This window comes from Apiospora aurea (assembly GCF_038362705.1).
Source record: "Apiospora aurea strain CBS 24483 chromosome Unknown utg000001l_segment0_segment0, whole genome shotgun sequence".
Classification (NCBI taxonomy): domain Eukaryota; kingdom Fungi; phylum Ascomycota; class Sordariomycetes; order Amphisphaeriales; family Apiosporaceae; genus Apiospora; species Apiospora aurea.
In genome coordinates this window covers 5,883,580-5,901,536 of record NW_027117388.1, presented here as the reverse complement: position 1 = coordinate 5,901,536, position 17,957 = coordinate 5,883,580, and the positions used below count along the sequence as shown (strand labels likewise).

Here is a 17,957-nt window from a genome sequence, read left to right as displayed (position 1 = left end):
CGATCGGGCCTGGAACAAACAACCCGTATTCTCTATTACTTGCTGGTTTCGGTGGCCTGGCCACGCAGCCTGCTGGCGCACAGAAAGCGTCAAATTCAGAATTGTATCCTTCCCCGTTTCCATTTGGTGTTCCCATGCTCATAGTAGTATCGACTATCCGGCTTCCGTGTTTCAGATCGTGGGGATTGACAGCTATTGAAGGCCGGCATCTCTAGGCCTTTTCTCTCAAAAGTTCCCAGAACAGTTACCCTTATATTGCTATTTATCTACTTAATCTACCAACAAGACTTTCAACATGGCGGGTACCGTATATGTATTGGATAGTTACTATCTCGCCATCACACTGCTCATCACCGTCGCATACCAGCTGTTCTTCTTCTCCGTCGCCTTCAGCTTCAAATTCGACAAGCTGACCGGTACGTTTTCCCAAAGCTGCCATCCGCCAATGGATTCCTCCTACTAACCGCCGAAAACCCACCAGACTTCGCGGGCGGGACCAACTTCGCCGTCCTGACCATCGTCACCCTCGCCTTCAGCGGCCACCACCACGCGCGCCAGGTCGTCGCCTCGCTCTTCCTCATCGCCTGGGCCCTGCGGCTCTCGGGCTTCCTGCTGTTCCGCATCCTGAAGACGGGCAAGGACGACCGCTTCGACGACAAGCGCGACAAGTTCTTCCCCTTCCTCGGCTTCTGGCTCTTCCAGATGCTCTGGGTCTGGACCGTCTCCCTGCCCGTCACCGTCCTCAACTCGCCCAACGTCCAGCAGCGGTACGCCCAGCCGCCCTTCGGCACCGGCCGCGACGTCGCCGGCGTCGTCCTCTACGCCGTCGGGCTCGTCATGGAGACGGTCAGCGACGCACAGAAGTTCGCGTTCCGGCAGGCCAACGACAAGAGCGCCGTCTGCGACAAGGGCTTCTTCTACTTCAGTCGGCATCCCAACTACTTTGGGGAGATCATTATCCAGTTCTGTGAGTTTCGACTTGGGCGCAAATTTTGATCCCACTATGGGTCCAGGCGGACCATCGCTAATAGTTATAGCCATATATATGATCGCCGTCTCGCCTGCCGCCGATGGCTACGTCGGAGGCCAAGCCTTCAAGGCATTGTACGCCACCATCGTGGGTCCTTTCTTACTAACCATACTGCTCATGTTCGTCTCGGGACTGCCGCTCTCCGAAAGACCCGGCGCAAAGAAGCGGTACGAGAAGGGGCTGAACTGGGAGGGCTACCAACGTTACCTGAGGCGAACGAGCATCCTCATCCCGTTTCCGCCGCAGATTTACGAGCATCTGCCCACCATTGTGAAGCGCACGCTGCTCTTGGAGTTCCCAATGTACGTGTTCGACCCGGCGAAACACTCAGAGGGGGCGCCGGGAGTCCGGTCCGCGGAGGAGGGCCAGAACGTCCGGTCGGGTGATGCCAATCACAGCCGGCAGAGCGGCGAGCCGCTGACGGAACCGTGATGCTGATTTTAGCAAGCAAAACTGCAGCCGGGACTCTTTACATTTAATAAACGGCATACCCAAGCCCATTTCTAACTTTCATGTTTTTAGTACAAGCAAGCAAGTGATGTCCAAAATCAACCCTGGTGGCCGGTCTATGTAAATCAGCTTTCGCAAGCAAGAACCAGCTACCAGGCACTCTTTGGTCGTTCATCAGAAGCCGCCCAACTCGCAAGGGCCTCGGACCTTGTGCAGCTTCTCCAACTCTTGTACCTGCTTGGGCTCCGGCCACACGCCAGGGGTGCCTCCGCTCCCCGTCCGACAGCCCGGGTGCTTGGGAGGTTGATCCAAGCTCTCCTGGGACATGGAGTACTCCGACGGAGGCGCTTCCTCCTCGTGGCTCTCGCAACCCTCGGGTATCGGGACCATGGCCGACTTGGTGTAGATATGGATGGCCTTGTTCCAGTCCAAGCCCTGGGTGATGCATCCGCCCTTGACCGAAACCACGTTCTTTTCCTTTTTACTCGCATCGCCCCCGTCATGTTAGCGAACAGAGTCTCTGCCTCTGCCTCTTCCCCCTTGGTTGCAACCTAGGTCCGGGTGCGACTCACAGGGGTCGTGTGTATCAAGCGTGTCCCGCAGGCACGGCAGAAATAGCTAATGTTTGGTTACAGGTGTTAAGCAAGAGTTCTCTCCAGCCAGGTCAAACCAGGATTGGGATGCCCAATCTATTCAGCGAGACACCACGAAGTTTGGCTTACCAGTACAGCGTATGTCCCGAGGGGGTGGGTCGTCTAGTAACAACAAAGTCAGTCATCCGTAAGTACTTAGTCAGCACAGGACTCACGTATAACATGACAGACGCTCTGTATCAGGCAGCTGGAACTTAGGGAAGATTGCGCTCGTGCCAAAGGCCGAGGAGGTCTGTAAGCGACATTCGAAGCAGTGGCAGATGTACAAGGCCAGTGGCTGCTCAAGCGGGGTCGTGAATTGGACGGCGCCACACTGACACCGGCAATCCATATTTGCAGGTGGTGTCTTCTTCTCCCGTTAGACACTTTTTCAGAAGGACTCGGTTCCAATAGGTAGGTAGGTAGGTAGTCAGGTAGGTAAGTGAAGGATTAGGTATCAGCCTTGCGGTCTTGTCGGAAATATTACTCAAGGTATTATGACTCCGGCTCCAGAGCTATAGGTCAGTAGCAACGTGAAAAAGAGTCGAAAAGATCAATCAAGCGGCACTGTACCAGCTGCGCCGTACAGGATGTCGACCTAACGGCAGAGCCCCGCATCGCTAACAGCAGCAGCATAGATGCAGCCGGTTTGAGTCACCGGGCAGTTGATCGCGAAGCCACATGCATGCCATGGCGTTGCATTTAATCAAGCCTAGCATGTCACGGATGCTGCCTACTAAGTAAGCAACTGGCCATGCACAATACGTACATCAACGAATGATGAGTTACTTCTTTAGCCAATAAGGTAGCAGTTCACTTCAGCTCTCACGACCCCCAACGGCAACAAGTAAATTATACAGATTGCATCAGTGCTAATAAGCAAGTTTATACAGTATGTATGCGTAGAATACCTGTCTATATGCCATGCCATGATTAGGCATGCCACCTATCCCTACCGGTCTTATCCACCACCTCTCTCGGCGTCCATTCAGGCGCCTCCTCCACCGCGCAGCGCTTCTCGATGCGCCGCGCGACATTGACTATCGGTTCATCCACCCAGCGGCAGAAAACCTCCGCGACGGTCATGACCAGCGGCGCGAAGAAGACGAGCCCCAGCAGCCAGCACAGCGTGCGCTGGCCCACCGTATCCACGCCCGTCAGGCCCTTGAGCCCGAACCCGGGCGACGCCGGCTGGTAGTCCGGCTGGCCCAACTTGCCGGCTGGGCTCTTCCAGGCCGGCTCGCCCGTGATCTTGGTCTGAAGCACCTCCAGAACGGGCCCGTGGACGATATACACGGCGAAGCTAACGCGGCCGCAGTATTGCGCGAACCGGCTTTCGAGCAGCCTCCGGACAACGCCCAGCCGGCCAACCGACCACACCACGCCGACCGCGCACAGGGCGAACCAGAACTTCTGGGGCTCGACCGGGTTGTTGTGGGGGTACGCCGCAGGCGTCCAGGCGTCGAGCATGCTGATGCCCCAAGTGTAGTCGGGCTTGTTGTTCGGCCACCCGGCCACATAGAACGCTACCGTCAGGATGAACCAGTGGAGCGCCTTCTCTGCTAAAGAGATGCCGTCGCCGCTGGTGGGCGGGTCGTAGTGCTCGTATTGCTTGAGCTGCGTCTGGCGCTGCTCTGCCGCCTTGAGGTGGGCCTCGGCCAGGAACATGCCGGCGATGAACTCGAAGGCGGCCCACCGCCCGCAGGCGAGGCAGTAATTCATGAGGAACAGAGTGGCGAACAGCCGCACGTGGTACTTCACACGCGACAGCGTCAGCAGGACAATGAACAGCAGCATGGAGTGGCACATCTCGATGGGAATGGTCCAGAGGTGCAGGTCGTAGGCAGGCCGCAGCTCCGTCTCCCAGCTCCAGGGCCATAGCACTTGGTAGAACATGGAGCTGCCCCAATGCTCCAGCTGGGCCCGGAAAGTCGGCTGGGGCCTGTAGGCCAGCCCGAGGCAAATCAGGACGAAGACTATACATGTCGATACCAAGGGCGGGCCGTACAGCCGGATAGGTCTCCGAAAGGCCGAGGAGGCCAAGGCGGTATGGAAGCCCTTGAAATTGCGAGCGCGAATCTCTCGCAGTGGCTTGTACGATAAAACGAAGCCCGAGATGACGAAGAAGATGTGCACCATCGGCCGGCCCGAGAAGATGAGGCGCAGGAAGGGCAGCTGGACGGGCGAAGAGCCCACGTCGCTGCTTTCGTACGGCGGGTTCTCGTATGGTACGCCGTACGTCGGTAGCATGTACCTGTGGTTCTCCTCGGTATAATGGCAGAAGAAGACGAGAACGGAGGCTAGGCCCCGCAGGCCGTCCAGGTATGATGTCGGGTGTAGACGACGGGACTTGGAGCTCGCCGGCTGGGGCTGAGATGCCGTTGCCAAATCCGGGTTGAGTTTCTGCGTCATGTAATTGGAGACGAAGGTGTACATGGACAGCGAAGATGCGCGAACCCGTCCCATTATGGCACACCACGCAGGATTCCTACAGCTCGTATCTTTATCCTTGGATTGCAATAAAATGGGATATATCCATGCTGGTGTGGGGGGTTAAAGATGATGAGGATCCTCGCTCTGTCTTGTACTATGCTCCCGAAATGATGATGATGTAGTTGCTGTGCAAACTGGGCGTGGGGGGAGAGCGTATGGGCTAAGTCTTTAATAGATAGTGTCCCGAGGTCGCGGCACTTGGTGTATCAAAGACTCGTCCGATGTACCGACCTGTTACAATCCCGGGCCGGACACGGGGATGCGTTGGACAGCGGTTAGTAAGAAGGCGAAGTCAAAGACGCCGGCATAGAGTAGCGCCGGGTTGTGAGGAAAGTTTAGAGAGAGAGAGAGAGAGAGAGAGAGAGAGAAGATGCTAGCAGTAGCAGGCTCGGATTCGAAAACGGTACAGCAAACCTTGAAGACGCTTAGGCGACGAAGGGTTTGGGGATGAGATAAGATGGCAGAGATGGATGTGTATGATGGAAAGTGAAACGGTCGAAAGCGTGTGTGTCTCTAGATAAGTCACCTACATAGGTAGGTATGTAGAAGGACACACCCCGGTTCATGGGCCGATTTAGGTTAACCTAGGTGGTTAGTTAGTTACTCGCCCGCAGCTCTGCCCCTGCCTGCTGCTCATCGTCATGCCCATCTTGCTAACCTAAGCCATTGGAAACGAAGAACAACGGAGCCTCCCCGGGGACTATGCCGTGTCCTGACTTGCGGCGCTATGCCGTTTCGGCGCCCTCCTCCACAATATTCAGGAACGAGCATGGAATGGAATCCAGGCCTCAGGGGAAGCAGCAGCAGCAGCAGTACTGTAGTGTTGGTAGTAGCTGTGATTGCATACGGCCCCGTCGTGGGATGATGGCGGCTGGTGTTGTTGAGCTAGGTCGAGTCAGGCTGGCCAGTGGCGCGCACGCGCTCCGAGACGGCGTTTCACTCGAAGCCGTGATGGGCGATGAAAGTGCGCCATAAAACAGGGCCAATCGACATGTGGGACATAACGATCTGCTTGCAACAACGAACCTTACGGGGGGTTGATTTTCTCCCCACACGGGCCAAGACTTGTTTCCAGCCGCGATCGATGGGCCACACGGCCACACTCTCTCTTGGCTGGCCATTGGCAGTCTGGACAGTGCTCGGGGGCAAATAGTCTGGGGACTGGGGCCATAGTCTGGGGAGACCCGCCATTTTTCAGCTGACAACCGCGTTGGAGAAAGGCTTGATTTTGATTGTACGGGGACTGACTGAGCATTCTGGCCAAGCTGCCAAGTTCCTTGCCTCGAAGCGCCACGCAGCTATATTTATTCGTTTGCTACATCCTGCAGTGCGCCTGCTCTATTGATTGTAAGATTTGGATTGCATCCTTCGCACCTCTAGCAAGAGCTTGCAGGCAATCCGCCCAATTCTGTTTCCCCCCACGCTGGGACCTTGATCTGGGCGTGTTCTGGCACGGCGCTACTGCACATGTGACATTGCGCACAGAGAGAGAGAGAGAGCGAGAGAGAGAGAGAGGCTCGTTTGGGGAAGCGAACTCGGTCAGATGTAAAATGAGGCTCAACAACAATGGAATACCGACTTCTCGTTTCTTCGTTTCTCGGATGCACTACTGCTTGATTCCCAAAGTCGAGAAGTCTACGCTCAAATTGTCCCCTGCTCACATTGACCTAGACAGGCTGCTCCCCGAGATATCACACTGCAGTCGGCAAGCAGAAGTAGGGTCTATAGTATAGGCACATGGCAGTGGCGCCTTTTTCGGAACAGCCTCCGAGTTTGCTGCTGCTCGCAATACCAAAGTCATCATGCATCATCTTCGTCCAGGTCATTCTCAGGTCTTCCACCGTCGAGTACTCGTAGTATCCTCGTGTGGTTCTGCTCTCTTGGTATTAACTCTTTTACCATATTACATATCTGAGTGCCCTCTCTTATTCAAATCCCCGACATGACAAGGGGGAGGGAGAGAGGGGGAGTGGCTTGACTCGATGCTTCGAGCTGTTGTCTGATGGATGAGCGTATTGTGACTGACTTGAAACATACGATCCCAGACAACTTCAACACGTTGAGAGGGAAACTCGATGAGTTCAATCTGCGTCCAAAAGTGGAGACCGCCGGCCCTTTTCATTCTGTGGCTAGCACGGCTTGGTCTTGTTTCTCCACGGCGACGAGACGCCTTTCTCGAGGTCGGTCGCCTCGTTCAAGTCCAGAGCGCTTATATCGCTGTTGGACCGGGTACATTTGCCGCTGTCGGCAGCCGCTGGATAGTGCCCACCTTCTCCTCCGTCTCCTTCGCCTCCTGCAGCCAACACATCTTGGTGCGTCCTGCAGAACTCGTCCTTGTAGCCATACAGCCCTCCATGGTCGTCGTCGCCGTCGCCTCTCCCGCTCTTCTGGTCGAGCCAAGCCTTGCTGCTGATGCGGTGGCTGATGTTTCCGCCGCCGCAACCGCCGTCTTCGTCGTCCTTGCAGTCGTCGTCCGCAGAAGCTGGCGAAGGCCATGCCCGCGACACCAGGTCGAGTATCCGGATCGGGACGTAGACCAGGCCGATGACCAGGTACGCGAAAGTGAAGCCGACGAACCGCAGCACCCGCAGCAGGCACTGCCGCGCCTCGCAGCGGATGTGGCGCACGGACAGGGTGACGACGGCGAAGAGGCCGCAGAGCGTGGCGGCGACGGAAAGGAGGACGGTGTTGAAGCCCGCTATGGTCATGGGGGCGGCTCCCGTCGTCGTCTCAGGGGGAACCTGTCCTTGAGTGAGGGCCGACATTTCTCTTTTTGAGTGGCGGTGGTTTGCTCTATGTATAGAAAACCCAGAGCAATTATGTGATAACTGGGACTATTAATACGTAGATAGCTTGATAGGAAAAAATCGCCGCTGCTGATTTGGTCGTGTCGTTGCAGATGTGGTATGGGCAAGCCTGATTTGTCAACGGTTGGCTGGCTTCTCTACCAATGGCAGACCTCCCCCGAAAAACAAGAGAAAACTACCCACCTCGGCCCGAGTCGCACTTATATAAAAGGTTCCGTGAGGACCTGGAACGTCTCCGTAAAGTGACTGGTATATACGGGCGTGTCTGTATATGCCTTTGGACCGTCAAGGTAGGTGATGAACAAATCCTGTTTTCGATATGGGCCAGGCAAAGGCTTTCCATACGTCAGCCAGAAAGAATAGAATGATGGAAACTGAAGATCGATGGATGGTACACGAGGTGGCCAACCCAAATCCTAACAAACGGGCGCGGTGCAGTGACCATCCTGGAGTGTCTGTTATTCGTTCAACCTCCTATTGTATACAGTGACGATGTGTACGTGGCAGGAGAACGAATGGCCACATGACAAGCGGGTCACTGGACCCCGTTATGGTGAAGCCACAGACAAGAGAGAACAGACGACATCGGAACCAACGCCTGGTGGTGCAAATGGGAGGAAGAGAATAACGACAACTCGAGGTGCTTAAGTAAGTTGACGAGCAAGTGGATTATATCAAATCATCATGACTTGATGTTGTGCAGATTTTATGCACAGTTTTTCAGGCCTATGCCTCTGATCTGACCCTTTCTGCGCCAAGGCCCAACTAATTACGAGTCCCCCTTTTTTTTTCTGATATGCCAATGAAAACCGCAAATAGGATCGATCCCCTAAACCTGCTCAACACAGATTACATCCACCCGTCTCGAGCCTGTTGTTCCCCTATCCTCGTTGAGTCCCTCCCCTAGCATCCCACACCAAGCTAGCTTCCTCTCCGCATCCCACGATGGCAACGCCAGCTCTATTTCCAACTGCCGTAACGCCTTGAGCAGCCGCAGCCCGGCAAGCACGACATGCAGCGGGATCAGCTCCCCTCTTCCGACTCCGCCCCCGCCCCCGCTGTTGTTGTTGTTGTTGTTGTCTTCTTGGCTTCCGACGCCATCACCGCCGCCTACCGCTCCTTCCCAGACGACCCAGTTCCGCCCGAATAAACCGCCACCGCCGCTCTGGATCTTCAGCCGCAGGCCGCGCAGGCCCGCGGCCCAGAGCCCGCACAACCCGACCCATGCCGCCACTGCGCCGCCGCCAGGAAGGACGAGATCCCACGCCGTGACTTCGAGCCGCGCATAGCGCAGGGCGTCCCGCTGCCATGGCTGGGGCAGCAGGCGGCTAGTGCAGGCACGCGCGGCCCATAGACCGGGCAAGCCCGCGTGCGAATGCGAGTTCTTCGTCGGGCTCAGGCTGGAAAAGTCGAGCTCGTTCTCCTCCAGTGCCAGCGCGCGCGCCTCGGTATGGACCTGCCGGCACGTCTGGAGCAGCGCCGTGGGGATGGCGGCCCAAGGCCGGTGCGGGGAGAGCAAACTCGTTCCTACTTTGAGTATCAAAGACCCCGAATCCTCCAACGCCCCTTCACCGGCGGCGACGACCCTTCTGCAGACATAGGCGATGGAGCGCTCTGCTCGTATGGGATGTTGCAAGTGCACCCATTTATACACCTGAAGGCGAACTTCGGTGGGCAGATCAAGGATGGGAAAGAGGTTTGGTCCATTTGGTGTCATATCGACTGCTGCTTGGTGTTGTTGCTGTTGCGTATCCTCTTCACTCTGCATGGCGAATCGAGTCCCAGTAGCATGCATAGAGAGTGAGACTTGAGATAGCGACTGTTTTGCAGCATTGATATGTTCCTTCTTGTTGACCTTTTCCTTTTTGTTTGCCGTCTCCCTGTTACTTACCATCTCCACTTTGCATACTTGAAACCTGGTTTGATCCCTTGGTGATGGCATTGGCCCCGGAAGCGCCGAAGACAATGCAATTTGTTGAAGGTCTCATTGGCAAAACAGAGGTAAGACATGAAGTAAAAAGCAAAGACGGCCAATCGATCCTATATGTATCAGCACCCAAGGCTTTGCCGATGCCAGTGCTGACTGTGATTGAGACGATGATAGGCCATACCTGACAAGAGCTGCATCTTATCATGCAGATCTCTAATGGCCTGGTAGTTGGTAAATCTGTTGGGCTTTGAGAGAACCCACACCTAGTATAGCGAATGATTACGCTTCTGCAGTTTAACCCCATGAGTTTCTGTTACGTAGTCCTTGAAAGCCGAGATGGGTACATCTCGATTTATTATGCCGGTGATATTGCAGCAACCCGAGCCCAAATGCATATTCTCATTCCAATAAGCTGAGCCAAGTACAGTGATCTGGATTCTCAGCTTTTGATGGCAGAGCCTGACATACTGTCTCTGTCATTATTTCTCCCTGGTCTTCGATCGGACAAAACGGCTACCTCCTGACCTGTCCTTGCTGTGGTTGCACCTGGCCTGGTCTGGGGGCACGTGAGGAAACAGATTTCAAAAGCCCTCCGAGCCCTAGGCCCGCGCCTTGTGCAGCCGCGGCTGTGGGCTGGGGTGGCCCATCGAGCATCACAACGTCGTTGCTTTCCCCCGCGGCCGCCGTACCTCCGGCGTCCTCGTCCGAGTCCTCATCTTCGCCGTCGTCGTCCGAGTCCGGGTCGTCCACCAACTCGACCTTCTGCCGCAGTCCCGTCCGTACGTTCTCGATTCCCATCTCTACTTCTTCTTCGGTGAAGGGCTGCGGTGCCTCTTTGGTCATGTACGTTGGGATCCGCTCGTTGAGCATGTAGTCGCGCGCCGCGAGCCACTTATCCACCAAGTCCTCGCGCACTTTCGTCTCGTCGGCTACCGCTGTGCCGTTGGATGAGGAAGTGGCGGCGCACAGCTCGCGAAATGTCTTGCGGCCCTCGTCCAGGGAGGCCTCGACTCCAGGTTCCGCCTTCTTCCGCAGTAGCTGGTAGAGGATGCCTTCTTGCGTGCGGCCAGGGAAGTTTGTCGAAGGATGGACAACAATTCTGCTGAAAGCTTCTCTATTGTCCTTGGACGCGATGATATCAAGGAGCGAGCCTATGTTGTGTTGGAGGATATCGGCCGAGGCTTGGAGGGAATCGCTAATGGTGTGGTGATGGGTGGTTAGTCCTCTCTGTGCTTCTCTTCGCTTCGTAGGTCGGGAAATGCCACAAGGTGTCAAGACTGGCTGGACTTACAGGTTGGGCAAAGGGTGACTAGAGAGTACATCGTGCTTTAGACTGCCGATACTGTTGGAGAGCTGAAAAAGTCGCTGGCGCGTCTGCTCAACGGCTTTGAGCTCTTCGGGTGAAATGTTCAATGACGCCATGATATGGTATCCTTGGGCGAAATGGAAAAGTGCTTGGTGAAGGTTGTTAGGTAGGTAGCCCTTCGGCAGCAACAATGTTGGGAATAGGTACTGGCGACGGTTGCTAGGCGGCAGATCTTGGTGGATTGAATTGGATTGGATTGGATTCAATGGGATGGCTGCACGCAGAAAGCTTGATCGGCAGGTCGGGTCGGGCGTCGGAGTGGCAGCTGAAGGTGTGTGGTTAGATTTTGCCCGGCAGGCTGGGGTCTACGTATCCAAGCTCAGATGATGTGCTAATCAGATGGGCAAGTAGCGTACGCCAAGTCCGCCGGGGTACGTGCTACTTGTACAATAGGCCACCCCCACACCCCATCTCCAGCCTCAGGGGTCCTCCTGCAGGGTACCTAAGCTCTTGGAGGGGGAGGGGTCCCTTTTTTCTTCAACCCTCTATTGCTACGTCGCAAGATAAAATTACTCAAGTCACAGGAGCCTCTGTTGGTAAATGGCATATGTAGTATAGATTGTGTAAGGGTCAAGCGACACGCTATCTAGTAACCTCTACTTCTAAACCAGCTAAGAAATGAGGTATCATCATTTTAGGCCTGTCGCTTATGGACCCAGGTAAACATCAAAACAAAAACTCCGTCAATCCCCTCGTCAAATCGTCATCATCGTCAAGTCTTCTCATTCTTCTTCGGTGCAACACCAGGTTGCAGTGGTTTGAGTCGTCAGCATCGCCAAGCCATCATTCGCCATGAGAGCCTGCCTGGTCGGCAACTAGTCGCTTGGTTTCCTGTCCATACTCGTCCACTGGTGGGAACCGGGCCTTGCGTTCAAGGTCATCTAAGGGGAGGAAAGATCGGATGTATCTATACAGAGACGTTAGAATCGTTTCAAACAAGGCCATAGATGATATGTCCAAAACATACTTTGCAGTTCCTTCCTCGTGCGATGCTGGGTCGAAGTCCCAGGAATCAAAGCGGCCGATCTTAAGAGCATCCCATACCACCCGTCTCTTTCGCTGAGAAAGCAGGACATCTCGTGTGATTGCATCGAAATCCCATCGGGCGTTAGCCTCGGCTTCAAACTTGAGGAACTTGAGCTTGGCTTCCTCCTCCTCTGCCGACAGGGGCTCTTGCTTGTTGACCAGAGTTGCCAGGTTGACCAGTTCGAGAGGATCCCGCTCAAGGTTGAACAGCTGCGGCTCGTCTGTTGGACAGGTGATGTACTTCCAAGGTCCGCGGCGGATCATCATGAGCGGACTGATAGTGCCCTCGCCAGTGTATTCCGAAATCACCGTGTCGTGGCCTTCGCGCCCTTCTAGGTGGGGCAGCATAGAGAGGCCGTCCATCGGAAGATGCACAGAGGGCTTTGTGCCAACCAAGTCGCACAGAGTGGGCAGGATGTCCAATGTGGAGACGTTCTGTGTTACGCGATGGGGCTGGAACTTCTGTGGATACGAGAAGAGGAGAGGCACCCGAACCGAGCTCTCAAAGTAACTCATTTTGTACCTTGAAAATGTTAGCGCTAAGAACGGTAATGAACTCGGAGAGACAAAAAGCTTACCAGAGACCACGCTCGCCAAGCATATCGCCATGGTCGCCACTAAACACCACAATGGTGTTCTTGTCGAGGCGGCATCTCTTCAAGGTATCAAGGAGCCGACCAATGCAGTCATCGACATAGCTGACGGCACCATAGTACGCCCTCTTGGCCCGCTTGATCTGTTCATCGGTGAAGTCTTCATCCCAGATATCGGTCACCTTCATCAACCGCTTACTATGGGCATCCTGCTGCTCTTTAGGAATCTTGACCTTAGGAAGGTCAATATCAACTCCCTCATAGAGATCCCAGTATTTCTCTTCAATGGTGTAGGGATCGTGGGGGTGTGTGAGAGAGACCTAGAGTGTGTCACTCGCAGTTAGCATGATGTGAACAAAGTATTGAACGTGGTTTGGCCGTGGATCTGTAGCAGAGATACCGTCTCCCGATCGGTACCCAGCCATCCAACCTGGTCGCCCATAGTATTTGCTCTGTTCTCTAAAATACATACCGTCATACAGAAGGGTCTCTTGTCCGGCCCTTCGCGGATGTGGTCGTAGAGGAACTGCTGACTTTTGTACATGACTTCCTCGTCATAGTCCAGCTGGTTGCTTCGCACACAGGTACCGGCCTGCAAGATGGAGCTGGCATTGTGGTACCACTCCAGTCTGCGTTCCGGGTCGTCCCAGTTGACGGCCCAACCAAAGTCGCCCGGGTAGATATCACTGGTCAAGCGCGTTTCATAGCCATGGAGTTGGTCTCCAATGAAATGCATCTTGCCGGCAAGGGCCGTGTGGTAGCCCTTGCTTCGGAGGTAGTGTGCATACGTAGGCCAGTCGCTTGAGATCTGGCTTGCATTGTCATATGCCCCTATCTTCATGGGCAAGAGGCCCGTGATGAGGGACATGCGGGAAGGGGCACAGAGGGGCGAAGGGCAATAAGCCGAGTCGAACTGGACGGATCGGGCAGCTAGGGAATCAAGGTTGGGGGTCTTGATTTGGGAGTCCGGGTTGTACATCTTGAGCTGAGGAGCTGCTAGCTGATCTGCCATGATGAAGAGGATATTGGGCTGCTCAGGGGTTGCAGATGCAGAGTTGGAGGTAGTGGAGGGGTTGCCATTGACGCCACCATTGGTTGCCGCCGCCGCTGAGGCCTGACGGTCACCATTGGTGGTGTACTGGGGGGAGGGTGATGAAGGCATGGTGTTGAGATCAGGTGCCATGGTGCCCAGAGATAAAGAGAGAGCAGGCAATTGGCCGAGGAAAAGGAGATATCTCAGGGGATATCTAGCTGGCCCGCGGAATGTGTGCTTGGTTGCAGTGTGGGCGGGAAGAGAGACTCCAACAAATGCGTGATTCGAGCCAAGTGCAGAGCGAAACGGGTAAATAGCAGGAGTTAGGGAGATAGGTAGGTAGTAATATTAACGAAATTGGAATCAGATAGCAGACGTAGATAAGAGTTAGACAGACGAATTGGGTAGTGCTTGAACAATAGCCAAAGGGCAGAACAGATCTGGCAGTTAAGAAAGAGGAAGCTGCGTTCCAGTCCACCTTTTCAGAACTAGGATGCGCTGATGCAATAATCTGGAAGAATGAGAAACAGACGCTTACAAAGGCGCAATACCTGAGGCGGAGAAGGAGTGATCCAGTATGTGGTCAATGGGAGATTACCTGATGCTTGTAGTCGATCGAGTACCTTCTTCTGGCGAAGCAGGTCGAGAGCGTAGGGCAGAGAGTAAGTAGGCAGGTGCTTAGAGAGCAAGTCGTCGAGCCCTAGTCGAGGGAAAGGTCGGGAACCCAGGAGATACTTGTATTGTTCAGTCTTTCACCATTCGCACGCAATATCACGTTCGACACCGCTTATTTAGCCCATATTTGATAATAAGACCCCCGACCCCCCGTGGGAAAGGCTAGGCTAGACCAGGCCGCTTGCCGTAAGGCCTGACTGCCAAGAAAGGTTGTGTGTATTATTAAGGTAGGACAGGCAGCTGGGATGGAAGCTGGGGAGACAGGGAGCGGGACGCAATGCTGGAGGCCACTGCAGTGCATTGCAGGCCATTGCAGGCCATTGCAGGCCATTGCAGGCCATTGCAGGCCATTGCAGGCATTGCAAGTCGGGGTCCTGGGTCTGGTCCTCTGGTCCTGGGTCTCGTGCGTGCCCTCTGTCCCCTCTGTCCCCGCCAGATGCAACACTAGGCGAGCCTAGCTCCAAGGGAGATGCGCTAGTCATCGTGCATGCAGGGGCGTTTCAACACCAGGACAGCTGATCCGATACGCTGTGCTGTCATACATGATACAAGTACAGCTCTCCTACGCTGTCGAATCAGAGCTCGCCCAGGCGCCAGTGGGGAATGATAAACACCACAAGCGGATGTCGCCCGTGGACTGATTGCTCATTCGGCCTGCACCGACTGCCGCCGACCCTGGATGCCCCTGGATGACTTATCTTCCGCGACGCCTGTCTTTCTTGCCTTTCTACCCATCTAGGCAGGTATATAAAAAAAAACTGCACAGTCATAGGCCAGCTGGCTTCCCTGACATACTAAGTGGCCGTGCCGCACAAGCTGGGCAAAGGGACGAACGTTCTGGAACCAAGTATGGAGATGAAAGTTGTCTTCAATGTTGTGGGCCTACCAGATCCTTCCCCGGCTACTGGGCCTGTCGTGGTGCGGAATCCCAGCCAAGAGCAGCGGGCCAAGATAGGAAGAATGTTGCCAAGCCCCGGGTGAGAGTCGGCTATCATCAAAAAGCCGAATCAATCTCAACCGGCTGGCGGTATCGGCTGCCTGCCCGCACACCGCGGCCACGCAGCATCTGATACCGTGGCCACAATGCTCGCTGCCTTTAGATGTCAGTATACACGGTAGCTCGTTTTGCAGATCAATGTCTGCATGGCTGCATGGAGGACGGCTTTGTAGAGTTCAGTCACTGATACGGTTCAACCGACAAACATGAGCAACAGGACCATCATGCAGGTATAATTCGCTCCGCTCTACCTATACACAATGGTGTATATGCTGAATAGGATGATGATAGCCCGGAACCACATCCTTTCCCGCTACGAATCGAATCGAATCGACAAAAGCCCGTCAAAACGACGGGGATCCAAGGTCTCCATGTGCGAAATGGCAACTCGGCGTTTCCTGTGAGTCTTTGTCGATTAGTCGTTTGGTCTCACAAGATGCCTATCTTCCTTGGCAAGTGGATTATTGAGGAGGGTGCACGAAGATCCAATATGGATGACGAGGCTTGCGGTAAGGACAGTGCATTACTCGGCTTATCCTTGCTTTTGGTGGTCATTCTTTTTGGTGCCCAACCCTAAACCCCCCATCCCATTACCTTGGATGGCTCTAAGGTTAACCTTGGCCTTCAGAAGACACTGCTCAGGAGCTATCTGCGGGCCGCCATCTAAATTCTTGGCGCGCAGCGGAAGCCTAAAATCTCTCAAAATCATCTGATCTGGCAGGCTGGAAGAAACGCGTCGAGAGCAGACCCATCATACATCTGCCACTTGGCCAGACCGTGGAGTCCCCAGAGTTGCTGTGATTGGCAGGCAGTATAAAGTTGCCAAATACAGTATCGGGAGACGAGTGACTGATAGGTCACGTAACCAGTACACCACATGATTGCTCCGGTGCCTCGACGCCAAGTCCTCTGAAATAGAGCCTATTTTGGACCGCTGCTTTACATCCTTTGATCAGCAATCCAGCTGCGGCTGCCCGGAGGCAAACCGCCGTGCCGTGACCCAAGACAATCTTTGGCACTCGGCCACTCTCAATGATATGATTTACGTAACCTCGCCCGAAACAGCGAACTTGTCATGAGGGCTATCACGGCTTGGCGGAAAAGGAAGTGATGTGTATTAAGAGTAATGAACCTAGCCTCGAGATCAACATGCATGCGACTGACCTCGGACGTCTATGCACGAAGCCGCAAATTAACCACGGCGACGTGTTGTCGGACCCTTGCTCTTGGGGGTCGCAGTCGAAGACCCAGAGCTTGTAGGTGCAGCAGCTACGGGCGCTTCCTTCATCTTTCCCCGAACCTTGGCTGATGGCGCGTTCCAGTAGTACACCATCTGCGCGGCCAGGACGCAGTTCAGTGCGAAACCCGCAATGAAGCCGTACAAGATCAGTTTGTCGTCCACCTCCTGCAGCGTGGTGAAAATTCTGGACAGCGAACCAGCAAGGTAGTTGAAGACCTAAAGAGGACTGTTAGCATTCGTTACCAACAGCATGAACAAGTTGATGGCCATCGTCGGTCACCGTGCGTCATGGTTCAATGCTTGCCGGGCCTAGCGATCCTGCTAGCCCCAGCATGCAGACTTAACCCTGGAACCACAACCCGGTAGGCAAGCCTGGGGTCCACTGTAGTTGACTAGACGCAAGCAGGGACGACTGAAGTAGACTCGCTACCACGAGCTTTTCTCCCAACCACATATCACAAACACCGCGGACTTACTGTGAAAGCACTCAGCTGTCCAGTACCTCCCTGCTGCCAGATTGCAGCGATTTGGGGCACCTTGCTTGCCACGCCCAAAACGCCAGCACCGGCTTGCAGGTAGCTCAGCGCGTTCGCATCGATTACGGTCTCGGTGAACAGCGAGACGACACTGACGGCGAGCGCCGCGACGAAGAGAGCGGCGATGCCTGCCCTGCCACTGTAGTTGAGGACGAGGACGGTGATGACAACATTCTGGCACAGGATGAGGGCTGTCTCGCCAAAGGTGCTGAACGGGAAGCCGTTCCGGACGTTGTAGGCCAGTGAGATGAGGTAGGCGGACGTCTCGAGGAGGTAGGACAGGAAGCTGACGCCGGAGGCGGACTGCGACTTGACGAGCTTGATGATCTGCGGGACTTTGACGATGGAGGACGCGCCGATGATGCCGATGCCCAGGCCCTTGGAGATGGCCAGCTTAACGCATTCGGTCGCGGTGGGATCGAGATCGAGAATCAACGTCTTGTAGCAGGTGTCGCCGATGATCGAGACGCCGAGGTCGCGGATCGGGGCCGGAAGGCTGTTCGTAAGGGGCTTGAGGGGCTCCAATGCGGTCTTGAGAGCCTCCATCTTGACGGTCTGGTGGCGTTTAGATTAGGTATGCTTCGGAAGACGGTAGAATACTCGGAGGTCTTCTCGGAAGGCGTCGCCAGATGAATGCAGTAATGGGAGCTGCCAGATTGCAAAAAGTTTCGCGCGAGAAGAACAGCTATTGGAGAAAAGTTCAGGGTGACGGAAAGGTGGAGACGGGGCGACAAGGGGTCGGATTTTAATAAGTAGTACCTACAAACCCAGCTAGAAGGGTCGGCTCAGGCCACAGGCAGACAGGCGTAGGTGAGGCGTTGCCTTAGCTGGGCGCCACACACAAACACACACACACACACATTCCTGGCCTGCCTGCAGGGGATAGCTTCCAACCGTCAATCAGGGCCATGTCACCAAATACTTGCCGAATACACTCGACACCCTTTCACGATCGCATACATGTAAATGATCCATGGCAAAATTCTTGATTTCGCAGTAGGGCTACCGCTCGGTCCCTCACCAGAGCTTGCAGCTCAACAATGTCTCTAAACGCTGTGATGGTGTCGATGTTCAATGCGCTCCTCGGGTGACATTTTGATCAACGTCATTCTGTACGACGAGTAAATGTGCAAGCAATAATCAATGCCT

The 17,957-nt window shown here is 54.8% G+C and overlaps 8 protein-coding genes across 8 annotated transcripts; 1 reads left to right on the top strand and 7 right to left on the bottom strand.

Annotated features, from left to right (window-relative positions):
- Nucleotides 1-295: 295 nt before the first annotated feature.
- On the top strand, nucleotides 296-1,462 carry PG986_001778 (uncharacterized protein; the record flags this gene model as incomplete). The annotated part of the gene is made up of 3 exons (XM_066838000.1): nucleotides 296-416; nucleotides 482-967; nucleotides 1,038-1,462. 3 exons carry the CDS (start codon nucleotides 296-298, stop codon nucleotides 1,460-1,462), a joined length of 1,032 nt encoding a protein of 343 aa, XP_066706893.1.
- A 192-nt stretch (nucleotides 1,463-1,654) lies between these two features.
- PG986_001777 (uncharacterized protein) lies at nucleotides 1,655-2,464 on the bottom strand (the record flags this gene model as incomplete). The annotated part of the gene is made up of 4 exons (XM_066837999.1): nucleotides 1,655-1,957; nucleotides 2,053-2,098; nucleotides 2,203-2,235; nucleotides 2,289-2,464. 4 exons carry the CDS (start codon nucleotides 2,462-2,464, stop codon nucleotides 1,655-1,657), a joined length of 558 nt encoding a protein of 185 aa, XP_066706892.1.
- A 581-nt stretch (nucleotides 2,465-3,045) lies between these two features.
- Nucleotides 3,046-4,578, bottom strand: PG986_001776 (acyltransferase; the record flags this gene model as incomplete). Its single annotated transcript, XM_066837998.1, has 1 exon — nucleotides 3,046-4,578. The coding sequence occupies one exon, from the start codon at nucleotides 4,576-4,578 to the stop codon at nucleotides 3,046-3,048; it is 1,533 nt and encodes a 510-aa protein (XP_066706891.1).
- A 2,156-nt stretch (nucleotides 4,579-6,734) lies between these two features.
- On the bottom strand, nucleotides 6,735-7,370 carry PG986_001775 (uncharacterized protein; the record flags this gene model as incomplete). Its single annotated transcript, XM_066837997.1, has 1 exon — nucleotides 6,735-7,370. One exon carries the CDS (start codon nucleotides 7,368-7,370, stop codon nucleotides 6,735-6,737), a length of 636 nt encoding a protein of 211 aa, XP_066706890.1.
- Nucleotides 7,371-8,241: 871 nt separating this feature from the next.
- PG986_001774 (uncharacterized protein) lies at nucleotides 8,242-9,180 on the bottom strand (the record flags this gene model as incomplete). Its single annotated transcript, XM_066837996.1, has 1 exon — nucleotides 8,242-9,180. The coding sequence occupies one exon, from the start codon at nucleotides 9,178-9,180 to the stop codon at nucleotides 8,242-8,244; it is 939 nt and encodes a 312-aa protein (XP_066706889.1).
- A 675-nt stretch (nucleotides 9,181-9,855) lies between these two features.
- On the bottom strand, nucleotides 9,856-10,764 carry PG986_001773 (uncharacterized protein; the record flags this gene model as incomplete). The annotated part of the gene is made up of 2 exons (XM_066837995.1): nucleotides 9,856-10,537; nucleotides 10,634-10,764. The coding sequence occupies 2 exons, from the start codon at nucleotides 10,762-10,764 to the stop codon at nucleotides 9,856-9,858; spliced, it is 813 nt and encodes a 270-aa protein (XP_066706888.1).
- A 727-nt stretch (nucleotides 10,765-11,491) lies between these two features.
- Nucleotides 11,492-13,510, bottom strand: PG986_001772 (uncharacterized protein; the record flags this gene model as incomplete). Its single annotated transcript, XM_066837994.1, has 4 exons — nucleotides 11,492-11,615; nucleotides 11,676-12,245; nucleotides 12,313-12,647; nucleotides 12,800-13,510. 4 exons carry the CDS (start codon nucleotides 13,508-13,510, stop codon nucleotides 11,492-11,494), a joined length of 1,740 nt encoding a protein of 579 aa, XP_066706887.1.
- A 2,714-nt stretch (nucleotides 13,511-16,224) lies between these two features.
- Nucleotides 16,225-17,354, bottom strand: PG986_001771 (polyketide synthase; the record flags this gene model as incomplete). The annotated part of the gene is made up of 2 exons (XM_066837993.1): nucleotides 16,225-16,488; nucleotides 16,749-17,354. The coding sequence occupies 2 exons, from the start codon at nucleotides 17,352-17,354 to the stop codon at nucleotides 16,225-16,227; spliced, it is 870 nt and encodes a 289-aa protein (XP_066706886.1).
- Between the last annotated feature and the right edge of the window lie 603 nt (nucleotides 17,355-17,957).